General features: G+C 36.4%; 1 protein-coding gene across 1 annotated transcript in view; it reads left to right on the top strand.

Annotated features, from left to right (window-relative positions):
- LOC149555160 (uncharacterized) overlaps window positions 1–24,960 on the top strand; it is a 61,138-nt gene that overhangs the window by 22,377 nt on the left and 13,801 nt on the right. Inside the window, exon 2 of the mRNA XM_089833592.1 lies at window positions 24,319–24,361. Within this exon, the coding sequence (XP_089689718.1) occupies window positions 24,319–24,361 (43 nt within the window). The remainder of the gene's footprint in view (window positions 1–24,318; window positions 24,362–24,960) is intronic.

Genomic DNA, 24,960 nt, shown 5'->3' with positions numbered 1-24,960 from the left:
GAAATGAAAGTTAAGTCATGTATCTTTCCAATGAATATTTTTAGAGGTCTTTATTTTCCAAAATATTCTTGTACCAAACGTTTCAATCTGATTGCAGTTGGGCATTCTCAAATCTGCAATTTACAAGCTTTTCCAAAACCTGCATAACTTCTTCATTTCTAAATGAAACAAATCCAAAACAAAGCCAAAAGAAATTTTATTCACTTCTCTATCCAAATATACAAAATTTACATGGTTTCCAGGCTGTACATGGTCGTACAAGACCTGGAACCAACACTAAAACTGAAAACCAATCAAAATAACAACTTAGGATATTACCAAATTTCTTTCAAAATGTATCACTTCCTTTCCTCCATGCTTTGGTTTGACCTTACATACAGTTTTATATATATTTTGGTTGGTTATAACTTCCAAACCACCCTTTCAACCAACCCATTACATTCTTTTGACCCTTTTGCATTCTTGACAATGTTTTATGCATTTTATGCATTTTTTTACATTACAACTTTCATACAAACCCAACCTAGACCAACATTATGACTCAAATGACTTTAGATGGATGTCAATAGATCCATTCACCAATTAAATAAACATTTTTACATTATTTATCATATTAAGACCTCCTTTGACAACTTATTACAAATGGCTTCTCTAGCTTTTATATCTTTGTCTTCTTGAAATTTAGATGCCTCTGCACCAATTTCGTACTGCCACGTCATCTAGCAAGCAGAATTTTTGCTGACATCATCATTTTACTAGCCCAAAATTGATGCCCATCTGGACATCAAATCAGACCATTTTATAGTTGCTGCAACGGCCGTATGACCATCAAATTTAACCCTTACTTTTGCTGGTGCAACCCCTCACCAAATTGATTTTGGTTTTGGCAGTCCGACTTCAAGAGGCCATATCTCGTACATTCAGACTCCAAATCAGGTGCAATTTTTTTTGAATTTGGGTAAAATTTTCTAAATTTTTTAGTGGTACAGCTATTTTCTTGTTTTGGTGCATGGATTGTTCAAAATTTGCATATTTTGGTGAATGTACCTAGAGAATCCTACATTTTGCAACTTCAAATGCTCCGTACGGGCACATCTGGTGTCAAAAATAGGTTCTATTTTTTTTGAAAGTACATATTTTTTAGTCTACTTTCCAAATCTGGCATCAGATTGTAGTGTTGTGTGGACAAAATTGTCACTTTCAGCAATAGGGCCTTTCTTTGCTTTGTAATGCTTCAGTATTGTAGCACATCGTAAAGTTTCAGATTTGTACTCTATTAAGAGGTTGTAAAAAGAAAAATCAGAAGTTCACAAAGGCCAAAATTGGCAAGTGGCTCATTGTAATCACACTACTGATTTAGTGCCCAAAGCATCTATTTTGGGGGGGGGTTTCTTGATTTAGTGAAAAAGGGGGGGTATTCTTGGTGTTGTGTTCTCTTGTTTCTGCAATTTTCTTTCATTTTCTGCATTATGGGCAACTTTAAGTTTCCTAAGTTAACTCCTCATAACTATGCTATGTGGTCTATCAAAATGTTGTATCACTTAATGCATAATGGAGTTTCACAATATGTAGATGGTACTCTTCCTAAACCAGCAGGTGATAATGTATCAACAAGTGAAATTTTTGAATGGGTAGCCATGGATAGAAAAGCCCTAGGTGATATATGTTTGGGGGTAGATGATAAGATCATGTATCAAATCATAAAATGTACTATATCTAAAGAAGCTTGGGATACCCTCGAAAGCCTTTATGGTAAAGTTTATGAAGAGGATGTATTCAAAATTGAAGATGAGCTAGTTTCCTTAGATCCTAAGTCGTATGACTCAATACAGGACTTCATCATCAAGGTGAATGAATTAAGGACAAAGCTTACTGATTGTGGAAATTCTATCAAAGATGACAGATTGATCTATCTCATCCATAACAAGCTGCCATCTGAATATTCCACATTTATATCTTCTTTTAACACCTCAAAGACAACCTTAGGGTCTGCCTACAAGAAAGTCACTTTTGATGAATATGCAAAACTGTTGGATGATGAAGAAAAGAAGTTGAAAACAATGGGGATTCTCAAATCGCCTCAATCTAAAGCATTGGTGGCCAATGAGGGTTCTCAAAATTCAGCTGCACAATCTTCAAACAAAGGAAAGGGTAAGAAGAAATGGAAAAGTAAATATGAGGATGCAGAAAAGACCACACCTCAATCAAATCAACAAGGAAAGTCCTCGAATTCCAACAAGAAAGGGGACAACAATAAGGAGAAAAAGAAGTGTGCTTATTGCAAGAAATCAGGTCATGAAGAGTATGACTGCTATCTTAAAAAGATTGATGAATTGACCAACATCATGAAGAAACATAATGTTCCATTGCCTAATGCTTACAAGGAGAAGGGATCTTCTTCAGATTCTAAGGGCAAAGGGCAAGCACTCATGGCAAATGCAAACTCTTCAAAAGAATGGATATTTGACTCAGGTGCCTCATATCACATGGGTTCTTCCAAGGAGGATTTTTCTTCATTGAATCACTAAAAGGTACCCCACATCTTCATGGGGAATGATAGAAAAATGGAAGTTGAAGGAAAAGGTAACGTGGAAATGGAAAATGGAGAATTTCAAGAGGTTCTCTATGTTCCAAATCTAAGTTGGAATCTTCTATCAATCTACCAAGTAACTCACTTTGGAGATGGACATAGAGTTGAGTTCCTTCCAGACTCAATAAAAGTGCACAGTCTTAAAGAAAATTCCTTGGTTGCAATGGGGAAAGTGAATGATCACAAGAGGTTGTACTCTTTCTCACATTTTGTACCCAAGACTCCTTCAAAGGCCTTGTTATCACAATCTCATTCAAACATGCAATCATGGCATGAGCGGTATGGTCATCTTGACTACCGCTATCTTCAACAACTTTGCACATACCACATGGTCAAAGGTCTACCTCAAATCAACTTTTCTAAGGGTAAGTGTTCATCAAATTCAGTGGATATGCATCCAGAGGGGAAGTCACAAAGAGGGAAGTCTTCTAGAGCAACAAGTGTTCTTCAAATGGTTAACATGGTATTAGCAGGTCCTTTTGCATTCAGCCAGGGTCGCTACATACTTACCTTAGTTGATGACTTTTCAAGGTTCACTTGGGTCTACTTTCTGCATAGTAAGGGTGAAGTTTTGGACGCATTACTAGACTTCAAGGCTCATGTAGAACAACAATCTAGAAAGGCCATCAAAGTACTTCGCATGGACAATGGAAACATGGATGTGAACAAAAGACTTAAGGACTTTTGCAGACAAGAGGGCATTGATCTTCAGACTCCTTCAGCATTCAGTTCACATAAGACATATGTTGTCGCATTAAGGATTAGAACTCTTAAGTCTATGGCAAGTTGCATGATTCATGCCAAGTCTCTAGATCCATCATTATAAGTCGAAGCAATCTCAAGTGCCACTCACATTCTTAATCATTCTCCTCATCTAGCCTTAGATGGAAAAACTCCTTTTGAGGCATGGTGCGGCAAAAAACCTATTGTGACACACTTCAGAGTCTTTGGTTGTCTTGCATGGGCAAATAGATCTTCCAGGGTTTGCAAGGCACAAACATCTCGGCCTTGTACCTTCATTGGTTATGAAGACAGTGTGAAGGCATATAGACTTCTTGATCCTGAGACACATCAGATATTAGTGGAGAAGGATGTACATTTTGAGGAAAGTTCTTTGAGCTTGTCCTCTACTCCTCTTCACACATCATACAGTGTGGATATTGATAGTGACACCAGTAATAGTCCTTCAATAGATTCAGATACGTGGAGTTTTGTCAACAGATACAGTGAGAGGTCACTTCATTAGTTCAGTCCACATGCATACATCGCCACAGTGATAGGTCCAGAACAACAAGGTACTTTTAGTCTTCTAGATATAGGTTCAATGACAGATTTGGGGGACAAAATTAATGATCTACCTCTTCTTCTTGATGCAGAATTTCCTTCTTCAATTGTCACGAGGGTTCCAGACTCTCTTGTTCATTCTCTACTTGATCAATCATCATAGGTTGAAGTGAATGTAGATACTTATGATCAGCAGTTGCAGCAGGGTTCTTCATCAGTTGCAAAGACAGACAGTTCTTTGGGACAGGTTCTTCAGCCAGTTGAGCAGGTTTCAGAGATATCACTTATTCATGGGATTCTTTCCACACACAGTGGAAGTGTCTCATTTATACCCTTGGCATTGTTTCTTCCTAAGGGGAGGAACACCATTCTGCAGTCTTGGATCAACTTCTTCACCAGAGCACTCACTGTTCAACATTCTTCTTTGGGGGGGGGCGAAGCCCATCCTATCTCTCTTCCTCTTCTCATCATTCTCTTATGTATATATTGTATGTATGTCATAATGGGGGGGTCTTGATTACTCCATCCATCAATGCATCCTAACTATCTCTCTTTTTGGGGGAGGGTTTTTCCCATGAGGTTTTCCCTCTTTCCCCATTTTATGAGAGATTTGCATATCATTATGTACATGGGTACCTAACATGGCCTAGTAGTCGGGACCCATCTTGCATTTCATCCTAGATTACATAAGCTTAAGGGCATTCCCCTAACTTGCACTTAAGGGGGGGTGTTGGTGTAAATAAGTATTTACTTATTAAACTTACTTAAGTTTTACTTAGGTTAATGCATTATTTAATTATTTTGCATTATTTTATTATTATTTTAGGTGAGACACTTAGGAGTTTGTGAACTCTCATTGAGTTACGCAACTCTAATTAGGAACATGGTGTCTACAACAAAAGAGGATGCATCATTCATTGAGTTGTCATGATGACAACATAGTTTTCCGCACTCCTCATTTAGCACATGTTGTCTACTCCACTAATTTGTGTGCTACACCATTGTAGTCTTATCCTCACATCATCGCACTTAATCCCATGCTTAATGTGTAACGCCCCGCCAAGGGGTCCAAAAGAATTAACCTAAAGTTTCACTAAGTTTGCTAAACATTTTTTTTTTTTTTAAGTAAGAAAGTATAACATACACATCAAACACATAGTAGCGGAAGCAATAACATGTAATCATCGACAAACATACATTACAAGTTACATTTCTTAAAGATCCCAAGACGTTGAGTCATGTTTAAATTTAATTAAATCTAAGTCTAACAACTATCACATACATATGAAAGAATAATCAGAAAGTCCCATGTCCATAATATACATTTGTTCCGAATGCCTCTCGGCGAATTAATTCGGAATGCTCAATCATCCACTGTACAAGTCACAGGGTATGAAAGGCTTAAAAGAATATACATATGTAAGGATCAAGATACAACATCCTCAAATCCATGATACAAAGTACAGTAAAAATATATGAAACTATTCACCATACATGATACATCCATACATCCATAATGATAAAACATCTATCATAAAATCTAACCATCCATCATAATAATCCAAGAACATAGTGAAGGTAAATGCCAATCACGAAAAACTCCAGCCACGGTGACTACAGAACAGATCTCAATGGTAAGAGTAAAAGCACTACCACCCGACCGCATGGAACCTAAATGGTCCACTCCCACCGCACTGAGGAGATAGTCTCAAGTCCCAAATAGGATAATGAAACCTATAATCATAAATACTCTCTAAGTCCAGGAAATCCTATAAGTATGCTACCTCAAGGGTTCTTAAAAATATCGACATCTAAATCCCAGAGGTACCACAAGACACGTAGGAAACCTAATATGCAAGCGAGAAAGTGTCATCGTAAAAGTCATGTAGAACTTACTCGAGCAATCCCTTAGGAATCCCAGGTCCCTACTGATCCTGCGGTCACTAGTATCCTCTCGTACTGACGAGGCCTACTATGGAATGCAAGGTCGTAACCAAGCATTCTCTCTACCCCATCCTAGTCTATACTAGCACTCAAGGCATGGGAGAGAACATACAATTATCTTGTTAGGTTCATTTTCTCTCATTTAGTGTAAATGTTTTCAGTTATTAAAAATGACTTACAATGGGTTTCTCAAGGAAGCCTCTTAGGGCTCCGACCCCCATTGTAAGCCACTTCCCGACTCTACACATAGATAACCTACCCTAGGCTCATGAAATCATACATCAACGAATCATAATAAAACCACCTCAGTCCTATACAAGCAACTGAAAAACATCATAAAAGATAATCTACAAAAATTACATCAGTTCTTCATGAGCAACAGATAATATCAAATAGTAATCATATGATCACGACAGTTCTCTATCAGCAACTGAAGGCATCAATGATAAGTCACAAAATCCAATGGTTCTCCAATGAGCAACCAGAAAGTATCCCAATAGTAAATTACAATACTGATCGAAGACTCCAAAAATGGTCAAGTCAACACATGACATCATCAAGAACATAACAAACACTTTAGTCCTTTCAAGCGATCGAAAAACAATCTAAGTATAACTGATTGAGACTCAAAAATGATTATCAAATATAACTGATCGAGACTCGAAAATGGTTAAGTCAGGTATCTCAAATACATACACCTCAGCTTCACACAAGGAAACCAGAAAGCAATAACAAACAGTAAATACATCCATCATAGAGCATACAATCACATTATCTTGGTTGGTTTGAAAAGATCGAGAAGAAATCATCATAACATCACATTCACAAACCCGGGCCTCTGGTAACAACCTAAACTAGTTAATACTAGAACAACCCCAAACACGGATAGTATAACAAAACAATATAGTATGATTCAGTTCATAGTTCGGGTTTGTTTCCATAATACACCCTAAGGTTTTAAGTTTGAAAATTCCCAGTTTGAGTTTCAACGAACGTTTTTTAATGTAAAGGTTTTTTTTTACTATTACCCTTATAATTTGACCCAATTATTTAATCTTCATTTAATATTGACTCTATTAATATTTTCAGATATTACTTTATCCATAGTTAATTAAATAAACTAATATTTTATTTAACTATAAAAGCATTTATTATTATAAAATTATTAATAATATATATATATATATATATATATTTTTAACAAAAAAAAAAAAAAATTAAAACAACTTTTATTATTAATATCTAAAAAAATTTTTAAATTATTAAACATTGTTTTAAAAAATAAAAAAAAATAAACATTTATAAAAAAAAGTGTCCCTCATTGAGGAGCCGTGCGGCCCTGTCACAGGGTACAGCAGGCCATTGAAAGCCGTGCGGCCCTGTCACAGGGTACCGCAGGCTTTTGAAAGCCGTGCGGTCCCCTACTGACACAGGTCGCCACTGGCGATACAAACCGCTAGGGGGGGAAAGAGGGTAAGACCCCTCCCATTAAATTCTTTTTTTAAAAATATATATATTTTTTTAAAACAATTTGTTTATAAAAAAAATTTATTGATAAACCAATTAATTAAAGATATATATATATATATATATATTTATAAAGATATTAAAATAATTTCTTTATTATATATATATATATATATATATATATATATATATATATATATATATATATATATATATATATATATAAATATATGTATTGAAAAATTGATTCTTTCTTTATATTGATATAGAAAATATAGTCAATCATCCGAACATTTAATTTAAAATTTCAATCTAAGATACAACCTTTCCCATTTAAATTTTGTATACAGAAGTTTATAGACAAGCATCTGATAAAATTTAATATCGTAATGTTTAAATATTCCTCACAGAGAATTTCAGATTTACAAACCCCAAACACGAAGAAGACAGGAAAGGATAATTGCGTATTTAATCGATAATAAAAAACACAAGACCCTACCTAATCCAGATGCTATTATGCAATCTCCAGGAACTGTAAGCGAATTCGCTCCTCTCAATAACCTTCTTCCGAAAATCTTTCTTTGGTATCAGCCTTCTGAAATTCGCTTCCAAAAGTTCTCTCCCCAAAAATTCCCGCCCAACTTCGTATATCCCAAAAATGAATCCCCAAAGTTGTGATAAGCAATTTCTCCTCAATTTGGGGCACTAATTGTGCGTTTACCCGAGAAGACTCTTTGCACAACTCAGTTAACTCCAATTAACCTTTATTATCTATTCTTCTTCTTTTGCATTCAACTTTCATGCACATTAAGTTGAATTATTAAATAACTTTACTTAATATTCCACTTGACTTCTATTCTTAATTAATTTATTACTTTAAATCTTATGTGCACTTTTAAGAAATTAAAATAACATTATTAATTTCTATAATTTAATCTTTTAATTTAATTCTCATATTTAACTCATGCTTAGATCATGCGATCTAGAATTCTTAATAATTTAATATCTTTCAACTTTTAATTTATTTTAGAACTTAATTGATAACATATTTAATTAATTTAAATAACAATAATATTTAGTAATTATTTAAAAATGAACTCCAAATATATTATTATTAAATTAAATAAATATTATCCTGTTCTAAATTTATCTTTGAACTTTAATCTCCAAATTTAATTCTTTTATTTAATTAAATAATTAATTAAATATAAAGATATCATAATAATTTTCTATTAAATTAAATCATTAATTAATCTTTTTAATTAGACTTAATTAATAGAAAATACACCAAGGACTCATAAAGCAACATACGAAAACCCATCATAGAAAGATACATACCAAATCAAACAAAAAGGGTTATAATCATGAAATTACATCATTTGATGCATTCGGAGGGTACTTAACTTAGATACTTGTTCTAATTATCAATTAGGACAATTGGCTAAAGGGTTTAGGATTTGGACTTAAGAGTTTATCTCCCCTCTCTTACCATTGAGACAGTGCGATAGGGTACGCTCATCCTAACAATTCAGGGAAGTCGATACCCGGTACCTGCAACCTGCATAAAATCCACGTATGTACAAACACAATATTCTAAGCTAAACAGACAATGGCAGAAAGTGGTGCATCGTGTAGATCCCGACTAGCAGGTGACTACGACTCCCTTCCTTAACCATATCAAAAACACCATACATAAATAAAACAACATGCACACCATACACATGCAGTATGGGGTAAGTATCCATAAGGAGCACATGGAATAATAAACCATCTAACTAATCATCATCGATAATTGAAAACATTTGAATAATCATCATACATGCATGAAATATAGAGTACCAAGTAATCTCATCATATAATAAAGTGAGTGTAAAACAACATCTGATAATCTCTAGAATAATAATACTAATCATCAAACATAAATTGGCCTAAAAGAGTTTGGCAATGATAACAGAAATGTAACTCGAAAATGTAGACTAGGGGCAGGCACTACATCCACTCCCCCTAGACTTAGGCTTACTCCTGGAAGCCTATAAACAAATAGGGATATAAATCTTGTAATCTAGATGCATCCTCCCATGTAGCTGAAGAGTCATCAGTAGGGTCCCATTGGACCCTTACCTGCTCTATGGTTTGACCCCTGAGGGTCAACTCCCGCTACTCCAGAATACGAATTGGCTCCAAAGCCAGCTGCCCGTCCTCTACCTGCAATGCATTCCAATCAAGAATATGTACAACATTAGGGATATACTATCTAAGTACTGAAACATGGAAAACATCGTGAATGCGAGCATGGCTATGCAGTAAAGCAAGACGATAGGCAACTGGACCAATCCTCTCAAGAATATCAAATGGTCCCACAAAGCGAGGTGCTAGCTTTGAGCCCTTTCCATAATGGATCGGACTCTTCCATGGATGCACTCTCAAGAAAACCTTCTCTCCCACAGCAAACTGCTTATCTGTCCTATGTGCATCAGCATACTTCTTCTGCCTATCATGTGCCGTTGTTAAGTGCTCTCGGATACACACCACCTATTGCTCCATGTCACGAAGCATCTCTAGAGACAACAGGATGCGATCCTCAAGGCTATCCCATCTCAAAGGTGTACGAAAAGGGCATCCATATAAGGATTGGAAAGGTGCCATGCCAATAGAACTGTGATACCCGTTGTTGTAAGCAAACTCCACTAGGTAGAGATAGTCCTCCCAATGAGTCTGCCTATCCATCACGTACATCCTTAACATATCTTCGAGAACCTGATTCACTCTCTCTGTCTGCCCATCTGTCTCTGGGTGATATGCTGAACTAAAGTTCAACGGTGCTCCAAGATCATGCTGTAGTGATGTCCAAAATGCCGAAGTGAAAACATGATCCCTATCTGAAATGATCTTTCGGGGAATACCATGTAGTCTCACAATGTCACGCATGAAGACATTAGCTACTGAAGCAGCAGTGTAGGAAGACCTGATTGGTGCAAAATGTGCCACCTTGGTCAACCGGTCAACGGTGACCATGATAGCATCATGACGACGAAGAGTCATAGGTAATCCTACTATGAAATCCATAGAGATGATGTCCCACTTCCATGAAGGAACGAGATTCGATTGCAAAAGTCTTTTCGGATGTTGGTGTTCTGCCTTGACTCACTGACACTCAAGACATCTAGCCACAAAATCAGCAATGTCGTGCTTCATCCCGGACCAATAAAATAAATGTCGCAAATCTGCATGCATCTTCCTGACACCTGGATGTGCCGAGTAAGGTGCACGGTGGGCCTCTGATAGGATCAATATGTGAAGCTCATCCAGTAGTGACACATAGATCCTTCCTGAATGTCTCAAAAGGCCATCTGACTCTAGGACATAGCCTGAAAACTTACCCTCCAAGGGTCTCCCTAAATTGATCTCACTGCACACCTCCAGATACCATGAATCAGTGGGGAGTGCCTGAAGTATCTGACACCTCAAATCGACACTAAGAGTCATAGATGATATCACATGTTTCCTGCGACTCAAAGCATCAGCTACAACATTCTCCTTCCCCTGGATATACTTTACCTCAAAGTCATACTCGCACAAAAACTCCATCCAACGCCTTTTCCTAGCATTCATATTAGGCTGCGTGAATATGTACTAAAGACTACGATAATCGCTATGTAGTTCAAATCTATGTCCCAATAAGAAATGTCTCCATCTTACTAAGGCATGAACTATTGTGGCTAACTCAAGGTCATGTGTAGGATAATTCAACTCATGATCCTTGAGTTTGCATGATTCATAAGCAATCACTTGACCATTCTGATTAGAACTGCTCCAATACCCTCAAGGGAAGCATCTGTACACACCATGAAATCACCTTCTAGATTAGGTACTGCTAAGATCGGTGCACTGGTCAGAAGCTCTTTGAGTTTCTGAAATGCTTCTACACACTTTTCTATCCACAAAAACTTCTTTCCTTTCCTCTGAAGGGAGGTAATAGGATGTGCTATTCTGGAGAAGTTTTGAACAAATCTGTGATAATACCCAGCTAGACCCATGAAACTATGAATCTCTGACACAGTAGTGGGTGCAGGCCAATCTACTATTGCCTGGATCTTCGCAAGGTCTACAGAGATACCTTCGCCTAAAATAACGTGTCCCAAATACTGTATCTCTGATTGAAAGAAATCACACTTTGCCGCATTGGCATAAAGTTGATTATCTCTCAAGCACTGCAAAACTAAACTCAAATGTTCCTCATGTTCCTTTTGGGACCTAGAATATATCAGAATATCATCGAGGAACACAAGAAAAAATCTATCAAGATAGGAATGGAACACCCCATTCATTAAGCACATGAAAACTGATGGAGCATTCGTCAGCCCAAAGGGTACCACTGTGAACTCATAATGCCTGTAGCGAGTTTGAAAGGTAGTCTTATGAATATCAGCCTCCTTGATGCGAAGTTGATGGTATCCTAACTTAAGATCAATCTTAGAGAACACTGTAGCCCCCTTGATCTGATCAAATAAATCATCAATCCTTGGTAAAGGATACCTGTTCTTTATTGTCGCCTTATTCAGTTGTCTGTAATCAATGTAAAGGCGCAAAGAACCATCCTTCTTCTTCACGAAGAGCACTGGAGCTCCCCATGGTGATACACTAGGTCAAATACTACCCTTGGCCAAAAGTTCCTCTAACTACAAATGCAACTCACTTAACTCCTGAGTGGTCATACGGTACGGAGCTCTAGAGATAGGTTTCGCTCCTGGAGTGAGCTCAATGCTAAAATCAATGTCTCTCCTCGGAGGCATGCCTAGAATCTCACTCAGAAAGACATCTGCATACTCCTATAAAATAGGGTGATCTAGGGTCTTCCTCGTAGAGTCTTCCTCATCAAGCTCATTTACCGTAACAACAAATACCTGACATCCCTTACGAAAGCTTCACTTTAGTTGCATAGCAGAGATCATCCGTAGGGATATAGGCCTCAGTATCCCCACAATCTCAACATCCTTCCCTTGGTCATCCTGACACATAATGGTCTTCTTTCTACAGTCTATACTAGCCCTATGAGAGCCAAGCCAATCCATACCTAAGACCACATCGTAGGAGCCAAGAGGAATAATTCAAAAATTGACTAAAGTCTCAAACCCTCCTATGCTAAGTCCACACTTATGAACTACAGAATCTGTGAAAACTTTAGCGCCTGAGGCTAGTTCCACTTGCCAACCATGATCTTGCTTAACTGACTCTAGCTTACACTTATCAACTAGAGATGGAGAAATGAAAGAATCTGTAGCACCTGAATCAAATAATACGGAAAGAGGTGTACCTCAGATAGCTCCTGTAGTCTCAACTATTGTCCCTTGATGGTCTGCTTGACGGTGATCCACCGCTGCAAAAACTCTATGAGATCCACCTGCATTTTCGATTGTAGGCTCAGATGCTGCTGGCCTAGGTCCTGAATACTAAGATGCTCGTTGTGGGAAGTATGTTGCAATATGACCAATCTATCCACATGAATAACATCCCATGCCTCTACTAGATCCTCTCCCTATAGGTGGTGCATTCGACCGCTGGTGGCTACCCCTGCTAGCAAAAGACTAGCTGCTCTGTGCAGGCCGAGATTGCTGATTCTGTTTATTACGTTGAGCATTGCGATTGATCGTAGAGTTGGATCCACCGCCACCACTCTATGCCTGAGGGTAAAATCCCTTATGCTACTGAGGTTGCTGCTGAGAAAACTAATTCCTCCTAGGGAAGGGAGGCTTCCTGATTCCACCGGAGTTGTGGTTGCCCTTAGATCCTGCTATAGTAGGCACTCCCACAAATCCTCCTTGCCCAAAGTTGACACTCTGCTCTACCAGGATAGCTCGATGTACCACATCCTTGAGGGTCTTAGGCTCAAATACCTTAACACCCCCAATAAAACGGTTGTTCAAGCCTCGAATGAAATGTTGTGCCAACTGCACTGGGTTGTCACTGAATCCCAAAAAAGGCATGAGCTCATAGAATTTGTGCTCATACTCTACAACAGTCATAGTGAACTGTCTCAGGTTATGGAACTCATCTGCTCTATGCTGCTTCCATTCCTCTGGTAGGAATCGCTCACGAAAACTCTCCAAGAAAATCTCCCAAGTGACACTACCCATGTTAATGCCCAACTTCTTCTCCTCAATAGTCCACCAGGTGGCCCCAAATAACTCTAGATTGGTAATGGAAAACCTCGCTTTGACATTATTGTCAAATTCTTGCATAGCAAAAATCCTGTCAAGGGCAATAAGCCACTGCTCAGCTACATACCTAGAACCTTGCCCATTAAAGGGCTTGATCTTGGACCTCTAAAGGTCCTTCATCTGAGAAGATACTATGGATCTATGTCAATCCCTCTGAGGACTCCTAGACCTGTGTCTATGCTCATGTCCTGCCTGGTGTGCTCTATCCTACTCAAGAACAGGAGGTAAGCGATCAATAAGGGTTCGCATCATTTGCCTCAGATCAACCTCCTCAGAGTTGGCATGTCCCTCTTCGTGGTTCTCTTCCTGATGTTAACTGACATGCTCTTCCCTATTCTCTTCCAGAATGTGGCTCTCGTGGATAGACTCATGAACACTAATATCTCTGCCTCGTCCACTGTCTCTGCCACGGCCAAGGCTACGGCCTCTAACGGAAGATCTCATCCCAGATACCATCCTATAATAATATCCAAGACACAAGATGCTAAAATAACCATGAAACATACTATTGAAACACATAAATAGAAGACACATGTTTTGCAAACAATATATTTTCAATTTTCAGTTTACCTATAATTTCAGTTTTTGAAGACTTAAGTGTTGAAGTATTAAAAAAAAAATAGGTAACTAACAGTTTACATAATGTTTCAGTTCAACTAGTTACAAGTTTCAGTTTAAGGTTTGCATTTTTATTCAACTAGTTAACACTTGTGGCGTTCCAATATACCCAGAGCTCCCAATGTAGAAACTCGAGCTTTGATACCAGATGTAACGCCCCACCAAGGGATCCAAAAGAATTAACCTAAAGTTTCACTAAGTTTTCTAAACATTTTTATTTTTTTAAAGTAAGAAAGTATAACATACACATCAAACACATAGTAGTAGAAGCAATAACATGTAATCATCGACAAACATACATTGCAAGCTACATTTCTTAAAGATCCCAAGACGTGGAGTCACATTTAAATTTAATTAAATCTAAGTCTAACAACTATCACATACATATGAAAGAATAATCAGAAAGTCCCATGTCCATAATATACATTTGTTTCGAATGCCTCTCGGCGAATTAATTCGGAATGCTCAATCATCTACTGTACAAGTCACAGGGTATGAAAGGCTTAAAAGAATATACATATGTAAGGATCAAGATACAACATCCTCAAATCCATGATACAAAGTATAGTAAAAATATATGAAACTATTCACCATACATGATACATCCATACATCCATAATGATAAAACATCTATCATAAAATCTAACCATCCATCATAATAATCCAAGAACATAGTGAAGGTAAATGCCAATCACGAAAAACTCCAGCCACGGTGACCACGGAACGGATCTCAATGGTAAGAGTAAAAGCACTACCACCCGACCGCGTGGAACCTAAATGGTCCACTCCCACCGCGCTGAGGAGATAGTCTCAAGTCCCAAATAGGATAATGAAACCTATAATCATAAATACTCTCTAAGTCAAGGAAATCCTATAAGTATGCTAACTCAAGGGTTCTTAAAAAGATCGACATCTAAATCCCAGAGGTACCACAAGACACGTAGGAAACCTAATATGCAAGCGGGAAAGTGTCATTGCAAAAGTCATGTAGAAGTTACCCGAGCAATCCCTTAGGAATCCCGGGTCCCTACTGATCCTGCGGCCACTAATATCCTCTCGTATCGACGAGGACTACTATGGAATGCAAGGTCGTAACCAAGCGTTCTCTCTACCCCATCCTAGTCTATACTAGCACTAAAGGCATGGGAGAGAACATACAATTATCTTGTTAGGTTCATTTTCTCTCATTTAGTGTAAATTTTTTCACTTATTAAAAATGACTTACAATGGGTTTCTCAAGGCAGCCTCTTAGGGCTCCGACCCCCATTGTAAGCCACTTCCCGACTCTACACATAGATAACCTACCCTAGGCTCATGAAATCATACATCAAAGAATCATAATAAAACCACCTCAGTCCTATACAAGCAACTGAAAAACATCATAAAAGATAATCCACAAAAATTACATCAGTTCTTCATGAGCAACAGATAATATCAAATAGTAATCATATGATCACGACAGTTCTCTATCAGCAACTGAAGGCATCAATGATAAGTCACAAAATCCAATGGTTCTCCAATGAGCAACCAGAAAGTATCCCAATAGTAAATTACAATACTGATCAAAGACTCCAAAAATGGTCAAGTCAACACATGACATCATCAAGAACATAACAAACACTTCAGTCCTTTCAAGCGACCGAAAAACAATCTAAGTATAACTGATCGAGACTCGAAAATGGTTAAGTCAGGTATCTCAAATACATACACCTCAGCTTCACAAAAGGAAATCGGAAAGCAATAACAAACAGTAAATACATCCATCATAGAGCATACAATCACATTATCTTGGTTAATTTGAAAAGATCGAGAAGAAATCATCATAACATCACATTCACAAACCCAGGCCTCTGGTAACAAACTAAACTGGTTAATACTAGAACAACCCCAAACACGGATAGTATAACAAAACAATATAGTATGATTCAGTTCATAGTTCGGGTTTATTTCCATAATACACCCTAAGGTTTTAAGTTTGAAAATTCCCAGTTTGAGTTTCAACGAATGTTTTTTAATGTAAAGGTTTTTTTTTACTATTACCCTTATAATTTGACCCAATTATTTAATCTTCATTTAATATTGACTCTATTAATATTTTTAGATATTACTTTATCCATAGTTAATTAAATAAACTAATATTTTATTTAACTATAAAAGCATTTATTATTATAAAATTATTAATAAAATATTTTTATATATATATATATATATTTTAACAAAAAAAAAATTAATTAAAACAACTTTTATTATTAATATCTAAAAAAAATTTAAATTATTAAACATTGTTTAAAAAAAAAAAAAAAAACATTTATAAAAAAAGCGTCCCTCATTGAGGAGCCGTGCGGTCCTGTCACAGGGTACCGCAGGCCATTGAAAGCCGTGCGGCCCTGTCACAGGGTACCGCAGGCTTTTGAAAGCCGTGCGGCCCTATCACAGGGTACCGCAAGTTTTTGAAAGCTGTGCGGTGCCCTGCTGACGCAGGTCGCCGCCGGTGATACAAACCGCTGGGGGGGGAAAGAGTGTAAGACCCCTCCCATTAAATTCTTTTTTTTTAAATATATATATATTTTTAAAACAATTTGTTTATAAAAAAATTTATTGATAAACCAATTAATTAAAGATATATATATATATATATATTTATAAAGATATTAAAATAATTTCTTTATTATATATATATATTTATAAAGATATTAAAATAATATCTTTATTATATAAATATAAATATATGTATTGAAAAATTGATTCTTTCTTTATATTGATATAGAAAATATAGTCAATCATCCGAACATTTAATTTAAAATTTCAATCTAAGATACAACCTTTCCCATTTAAATTTTGTATACAGAAGTTTATAGACAAGCATCTGATAAAATTTAATATCGTAATGTTTAAATATTCCTCACAGAGAATTTCAGATTTACAAACCCCAAACACGAAGAAGACAGGAAAGGATAATTGCGTATTTAATCGATAATAAAAAACACAAGACCCTACCTGATCCGGATGCTATTATGCAATCTCCAGGAACTGTAAGAGAATTCGCTCCTCTCAATAACCTTCTTCCAAAAATCTTTCTTTGGTATCAGCCTTCTGAAATTCGCTTCCAAAAGTTCTCTCCCCAAAAATTCCTGTCCAACTTCGTATATCCCAAAAATGAACCCCCAAAGTTGTGATAAGCAATTTCTCCTCAATTCGGGGCACTAATTGTGCGTTTACCCAAGAAGACTCTTTGCACAACTTAGTTAACTCCAAATTAACCTTTATTATCTATTCTTCTTCTTTTGCATTCAACTTTCATGCACATTAAGTTGAATTATTAAATAACTTTACTTAATATTCCACTTGACTTCTATTCTTAATTAATTTATTACTTTAAATCTTATGTCCACTTTTAAGAAATTAAAATAACATTATTAATTTCTATAATTTAATCTTTTAATTTAATTCTCATATTTAACTCATGCTTAGATCATGCGATCTAGAATTCTTAATAATTTAATATCTTTCAACTTTTAATTTATTTTAGAACTTAATTGATAACATATTTAATTAATTTAAATAACAATAATATTTAGTAATTATTTAAAAATGAACTCCAAATATATTATTATTAAATTAAATAAATATTATCCTGTTCTAAATTTATCTTTGAACTTTAATCTCCAAATTTAATTCTTTTATTTAATTAATTAATTAATTAAATATAAAGATATCATAATAATTCTCTATTAAATTAAATCATTAATTAATCTTTTTAATTAGACTTAATTAATAGAAAATACACCAAGGACTCATAAAGCAACATACGAAAACCCATCATAGAAAGATACATACCAAATCAAACAAAAAGGGTTATAATCATGACATTACATCATTTGATGCATTCGGAGGGTACTTAACTCAGATACTTGTCCTAATTATCAATTAGGACAATTGGCTAAAGGGTTTAGGATTTGGACTTAAGAGTTTATCTCCCCTCTCTTACCATTGAGACAGTGCGATAGGGTACGCTCATCCTGACAATTCAGGGAAGTCAATATCCGGTACCTGCAACCTGCATAAAATCCACGCATGTACAAACACAATATTCTAAGTTAAACAGACAATGGAAGGAAGTGGTGCATCGTGTAGATCCTGACTAGCAGGTGACTAAGACTCCCTTCCTTAACCATATCAAAAACACCATACATAAATAAAACAACACGCACACCATATACATGCATGAAATATAGAGTACCAAGTAATCTCATCATATAATAAAGTGAGTGTTAAACAACATCTGATAATCTCTAGAATAATAATACTAATCATCAAACATAAATTGGCCTAAAAGAGTTTGGCAATGATAACAGAAATGTAACTCGAAAATGTAGACTAGGGGCAGGCACTACATCCACTCCCCCTAGACTTAGGCTTACTCCTGGAAGCCTATAAACAAATAGGGATATAAATCTTGTAATCTAGATGCATCCTCCCATGTAGCTGAAGAGTCATCAGTAGGGTCCCATTGGACCCTTACCTGCTGTATGGTTCGACCCCTGAGGGTCAACTCCCGCTACTCTAGAATACAAATTAGCTCCAAAGCCAGTTGCCCGTCCTCTACGTGTAATGCATTCCAATCAAGAATATGTACAACATCAGGGATATACTATCTAAGTACTGAAACATGGAAAACATCGTGAATGCGAGCAAGGCTGGGTGGTAAAGCAAGACGATAGGCAACTGGACCAATCCTCTCAAGAATATCAAATGGTCCCACAAAGCGAGGTGCTAGCTTTGAGCCCTTTCCATAATGGATCGGACTCTACCATGGATGCACTCTCAAGAAAACCTTCTCTCCCATAGCAAACTGCTTATCTGACCTATGTGCATCAGCATACTTCTTCTGCCTATCCTGTGCCATTGTTAAGTGCTCTCGAATACGCACCACCTGTTGCTCCATGTCACGAAGCATCTCTAGACCCAACAGGATGCGATCCTCAAGGCTATCCCATCTCAAAGGTGTACGACAAGGGCGTCCATATAAGGATTGGAAAGGTGCCATGCTAATAGAATTGTGATACCCGTTGTTGTAAGCAAACTCCACTAGGTAGAGATAGTCCTGCCAATGAGTCTGCCTATCCATCACGTACATCCTTAACATATCTTCGAGAACCTGATTCACTCTCTCTGTCTACCCATCTGTCTCTGGGTGATATGCTGAACTGAATTTCAACTGTGCTCCAAGATCATGCTGTAGTGATGTCCAAAATGCGGAAGTGAAAACATGATCCCTATCTGAAATGATCTTTCGGGGAATACCATGTAGTCTCACAATGTCACGCATGAAGACATTAGCTACTGAAGCTGCAGTGTAGGAAGACCTAATTGGTGCAAAATGTTCCACCTTGGTCAACCGGTCAACGGTGACCATGATAGCATCATGACGACGAAGAGTCATAGGTAATCCTACTATGAAATCCATAGAGATGATGTCCCACTTCCATGAAGGAACGAGATTCGGTTGCAAAAGTCTTGCCGGATGTTGGTGTTCTACCTTGACTCTCTGACACTCAAGACATCTAGCCACAAAATCAGCAATGTCGCACTTCATCCCGGACCAATAGAATAAATGTCGCAAATCTGCATGCATCTTCTTGACACCTGGATGTGCCGAGTAAGGTGCACGATGGGCCTCTGATAGGATCAATATTCGAAGCTCATCTAGTAGCGGCACATAGATCCTTCCTGAATGTCTCAAAAGGCCATCTGACTCTAAGACATAGCCTGAAAACTTACCCTCCAAGGGTCTCCCTGAATTGATCTCACTGCACACCTCTAGATACCATGAATCAGTTGGGAGTGCCTGAAGTATCTGACACCTCAAATCGACACTAAGAGTCATAGATGATATCACATGTTTCCAGCGACTCAAAGCATCAGCTACAACATTCTCCTTCCCCTGGATATACTTTACCTCAAAGTCATACTCGCACAAAAACTCCATCCAACGCCTTTGCCTAGCATTTAGATTAGGCTGCGTGAATATGTACTGAAGACTACGATGATCGCTATGTAGTTCAAATCTATGTCCCAACAAGAAATGTCCCCATCTCACTAAGGCATGAACTACTGCGGCTAACTCAAGGTCATGTGTAGGATAATTCAACTCATGATCCTTGAGTTTGCGTGATTCATAAGCAATCACTCGACCATTCTGCATTAGAACTGCTCCAATACCCTCAAGGGAAGCATCTGTACACACCATGAAATCACCTTCTGGATCAGGTACTGCTAAGATCGGTGCACTGGTCAGAAGCTCTTTGAGTTTCTGAAATGCTTCTACACACTTTTTTGTCCACAAAAACTTCTTTCCTTTCCTCTGAAGGGAGGTAATAGGATGTGCTATTCTGGAGAAGTTTTGAACAAATCTGCGATAATACCTAGCTAGACCCATGAAACTACGAATCTTCGACACAGTAGTAGGTGCAGGCCAATCTACTATTGCTTGGATCTTCGCAGGGTCTACAGAGATACCTTCGCCTGAAATAACGTGTCCCAAATACTGTATCTCTGATTGAAAGAAATCACACTTTGCCGCATTGGCATAAAGTTGATTATCTCTCAAGCACTGCAAAACAAGTCACTTTCATACTATCTAAACAAGTACACAATAATATTAGTCTACCTTGGTACATAACAATGTTGGTCTGTTATGTACTATAAATCTCTTTTCTTTGGAAGATATCCAATTTTATACCGACATCATGAGATATTCAAATTTCCATGTCTTCTTTTCCTTTCATTATACCACATAGTATTGGTATTTATATTGTCATTGAAGGACTAGCATTTCTCTCCCAACATGACTTTCTATAATTATAAGAAAAATTTGAGGTGCCATTTATTTTCCCTAAACCCTCTCATGGTGTCTTCTTTGAATCTTCAATCATATTTATAGTTGCCTCTATTTTTAAAGAAACAATGGTGCCACAACATTTGGTTGGCTATTGTTTATCCTAAACTTAACCATTTAACCTAGAGAATTCATTTTGACAGTTTATTATGGGTTTTCACTGTTGGTATATGTGTATTTTGGACCCTCATCATCCTAAAAGAAATTAGATTCTTTCAAACACCTCTTCTAGTTTTTTCATTGTCCTCAACACCTGTGGAGTTGGATAAATGACTATTGTTTCATTTTGTATAAAACATATTTTTGATCATTTTATTTTTTTAGTGGGTTGTCCCCACATCCCTTTTATGTATGCCCTAATCTAGGATTCTTTTAGGATGGAGATTTATCATTCTTTATGGAAAGATACGAAATTGTTAAATTTCTCAAAGTTCTATTAACATTTATATTTCACATTTTACAACAACTTGTATTTCTAATAATATTGTTGCACTATCACCAACTACTCCTTGGAAAATAATTCTTCTTGCAACCGATCCCCACTTTGTGCTTCTAATATTATGAAATCTCTCTACCTCCTTCAAAGCCATCTTTTGGTGGTGGGATTCACTATGTTGTCACTAAAAAATGGTAATGGATAACCAAACTCCTATTTTGGGCTCCTCGTATTTTCTATAGAGATTCCACTTGTGTGTAAAGAAGATAAAGACAAGAGGAAAAGTACCTAATGATGACAAGTAGTCCATTCCTAACACCACCTTGGACCCCACTAATTAATGGAGAAAATAAAATGACTAGAAACCCCATTTGCCTACCTTTATTTTTTTAAAAAATTTTATTATTATTTTTATCTCATTTCTTATTGGGATTTCAACATTTCAATTATGTTTCTTTCTTTAGGTGTAACTTCAAGGACTGACCTCATGCCCTTTTTTGATGAAAACATATATATTTTTATAAATCTGTAGAAAATGATAAATGTATTTATATATTAAAAGTAGCCAGGGAGAGTATACATCTTATAATAATAAAATCAAGTGAATTTGGACAACATTTCAAAGCATGATCAATAACTTATATTTAGCAAAGAATACTTTTATTTCTTATAATTTAATAAACATAAGTATAATTATTTGAGGACCAAACAATCACATGCAAAGTGTGTTAGTCATATATTCCTAAGAAAACTTTTCTTCTTGAAATTACTTGTTTCATAATTAAACCAACTTGAATTTCATTAGTCTTGAGCAATGCTAATATTCTTGGTTATTTCAATTTGTTTTTTGTATTTGGTAATTTAATGTTGACATTTCATTATGTGGGAAATAAAATTTAGTCTTTGAGCATTTTACAGTGTTAAGTTACCTCATGAATTGTGATGATAAAATAAAATTTCACTAATTATTGCACTCAAATAATATTTTAATGATATGTCAATATGTTACCATACAGATTTATTAAATTTTTTATGACCACGTGTATATTTTACAAATGTAAACTTCTAATGTACAATGTATATGTATATATATGTGTGTATGTATATATATACATACATACATACATACATACATATGTATACATACATATATACACACATATATGTGTATACATACATATATAATCACTACTAACAGCTTTAATATCATAACTATGAGTAATATAATATAAAAAATAGAACATTATAACTATCAAAATATAATCTAATATTGTATCCCTAATTCTCAATTCCACAAACAAAGCTAATGATTCTCAAGTCCCACCAACCATTCCACAACGTACAATGGTTAACCAAAAACCCAAAGGCTTTCTGCAAATTGCCTACAATATGATTGTTGCACATTGCATTACATTCATTTTTGTACTTGAGGTTTGTTGTTTCTCGCTTGTATGGTTTTAGGTTTTTAGTATTTTAGTTTGTTTTTTCTATTATAGTTGTTTTGTAACTAATTGTTATTATTATTTTTTATTAACAAAAGAATTGTAGTTCATTCTTAATCCTTTCATCAACACTAGCTTTCAACTTAATAGAACAATTTATCTGGATTTCAATTGGATGGAAATCACTCTGCTATGGAAACATGATAAGACAAAGCCCCTATTTGTTCCACGCGGCTTAAACATTGCACACTCTCAGTCTAAATGAAGCCACTACAAGCAAACAAAGCCCACGCAGTCAAACAAATTAAACTCACGCCCTTTTTAAAAAGGAATCAATGCCAAGTGACCATCAACATTTTTTTCAAAGGAACTCACAAAAAATGTCTCGTAGAGAAGATGAAATTAGTCAGAGGCATTAGAAGCAGACGTTTTATAAAGCAGATCCACATTTGCACAGCGAGAAGCCACAGCCCGGGCATGAGGAATAAAAAGTAGTGCCAGTAGCCAATATGAATAGCTCATGCATTCAAGGGAGTAGCCAGTAGTTTTCAAAATAAGCTCCAATGTAAAAGGCAAGAAGCATGAAGTAAATTCCACATGCAAAGCAAAAAAGAGCTCTCACGCATCAGAGGAGGTCTGCGTTCTAAAAATGTGCAAATTCATATATCCCACATTGGGTGGGTGAAGTTATATTTAGTTGTTTAAATAGAAGATTACTCACTCAACTTCGTGTCTTAAAGAAAAAGGTTTTTGAAAGCCAAGTACACGTGTGGCCCTGTGGTCGACCAGCTAGATGGAGGAAAGAAGACCAAATTTTGACCAAACATGCAATTCAAGTATGATGACATCAGCAAGTTGATGCACCGGGAAGTTAGAAAATTTGGGAAGGCGCTATGGCACCATTGGAAAATAGCAAGGTTTTCCGATAGCGACATAGCACCTTGCCGAAAAAGGTCCCAAGGTGATGTGGTGGTGTCAGCAAGTGGAAGTCTAGACACGAACCCATGCGCTGGCAGAGTATTGGGTGGGAGAGTTCAAAAATTGAATTCAAATTAAAGTGTAGCGGTGACTGTTATTCAAACTATTTAAAGTCAGTGAGGAGTCACAGAACTGCTACGGAGAAGAGAACGGAAATGAAAATGTCTGAGGGCTCCACAACAGTGCGAAAAGAAGGGCCCACATCACACCTAAGCAGTCAAAGCTTAGTGTGTGATGTTTAAGGGTGGCCCATTGGAAATGGGCTGCTCCAAATTTTTCATCTTCCCTGGGAAATCCTGAAGACTGAGAATTCTATGGCAGTGGAAACAATTATTTGATGCTTAAAATTTGGTTTTTTTCATTTGGGATTTTGTTTTAAGATAGAATTTTGCTTCTACCGTGCTCTAAAAATCAATGTATATATAATATCATGGGTTTTGCAGGTCTTATTTCTGCATCGTTACTCTGGTGATATGACCCTACGGACATCTTTATTGATTTCCATTGCATATTTCTTTCAAACTGTTAATGTTTTGTACGCCTAGCAGCTCTTAGAAGGCTTGCAGCCACTGGCTTGGAACTTGATGTGGGTTGGAGTATTTCTAGGATGCCTTACAATTAGGTGGCTTCCATCTTGAGGCTAGGACCTTCATTAAGGCTTGAAAAGGCTAGCAAAAGGTTCTTCTCCCCATCATCCAATGGTCCTCACAAATGCCTTCACAATGTAGGAAAAAAAATGTTTGGAATCATCTATTATTTCTTGTTGTGTCTTGCAAAATGATTGACATCAGGTGTAGTGAAGGTATATTCATAACACCAGTATCCCTTGTTACTAATACTTTTGAAAATATTAAAAATTACTTTATATCAATAAAACACATCCTAGGAAGGCTGCAATTATATTCTATATATATAGTCCTCTATGAGGTGATTATTGATGATACTATTAATGGAAATTTTGGTTTGTAATTTGGGCTACAAAAGAGTCTTTGATTTATGTTGTCAATACCCATCCTTTATAAGGATGTGGAGTATTTTATGAAATTTAAGAATCATAATAATTAAATTATTTTTATTTTTAAAAA

Source organism: Cupressus sempervirens, chromosome 5, assembly GCF_028749045.1.
Source record: "Cupressus sempervirens isolate cs-2001-9-10 chromosome 5, ASM2874904v1, whole genome shotgun sequence".
In the NCBI taxonomy this organism is placed as follows: domain Eukaryota; kingdom Viridiplantae; phylum Streptophyta; class Pinopsida; order Cupressales; family Cupressaceae; genus Cupressus; species Cupressus sempervirens.
This window is presented reverse-complemented; position numbering and strand designations above follow the sequence as displayed.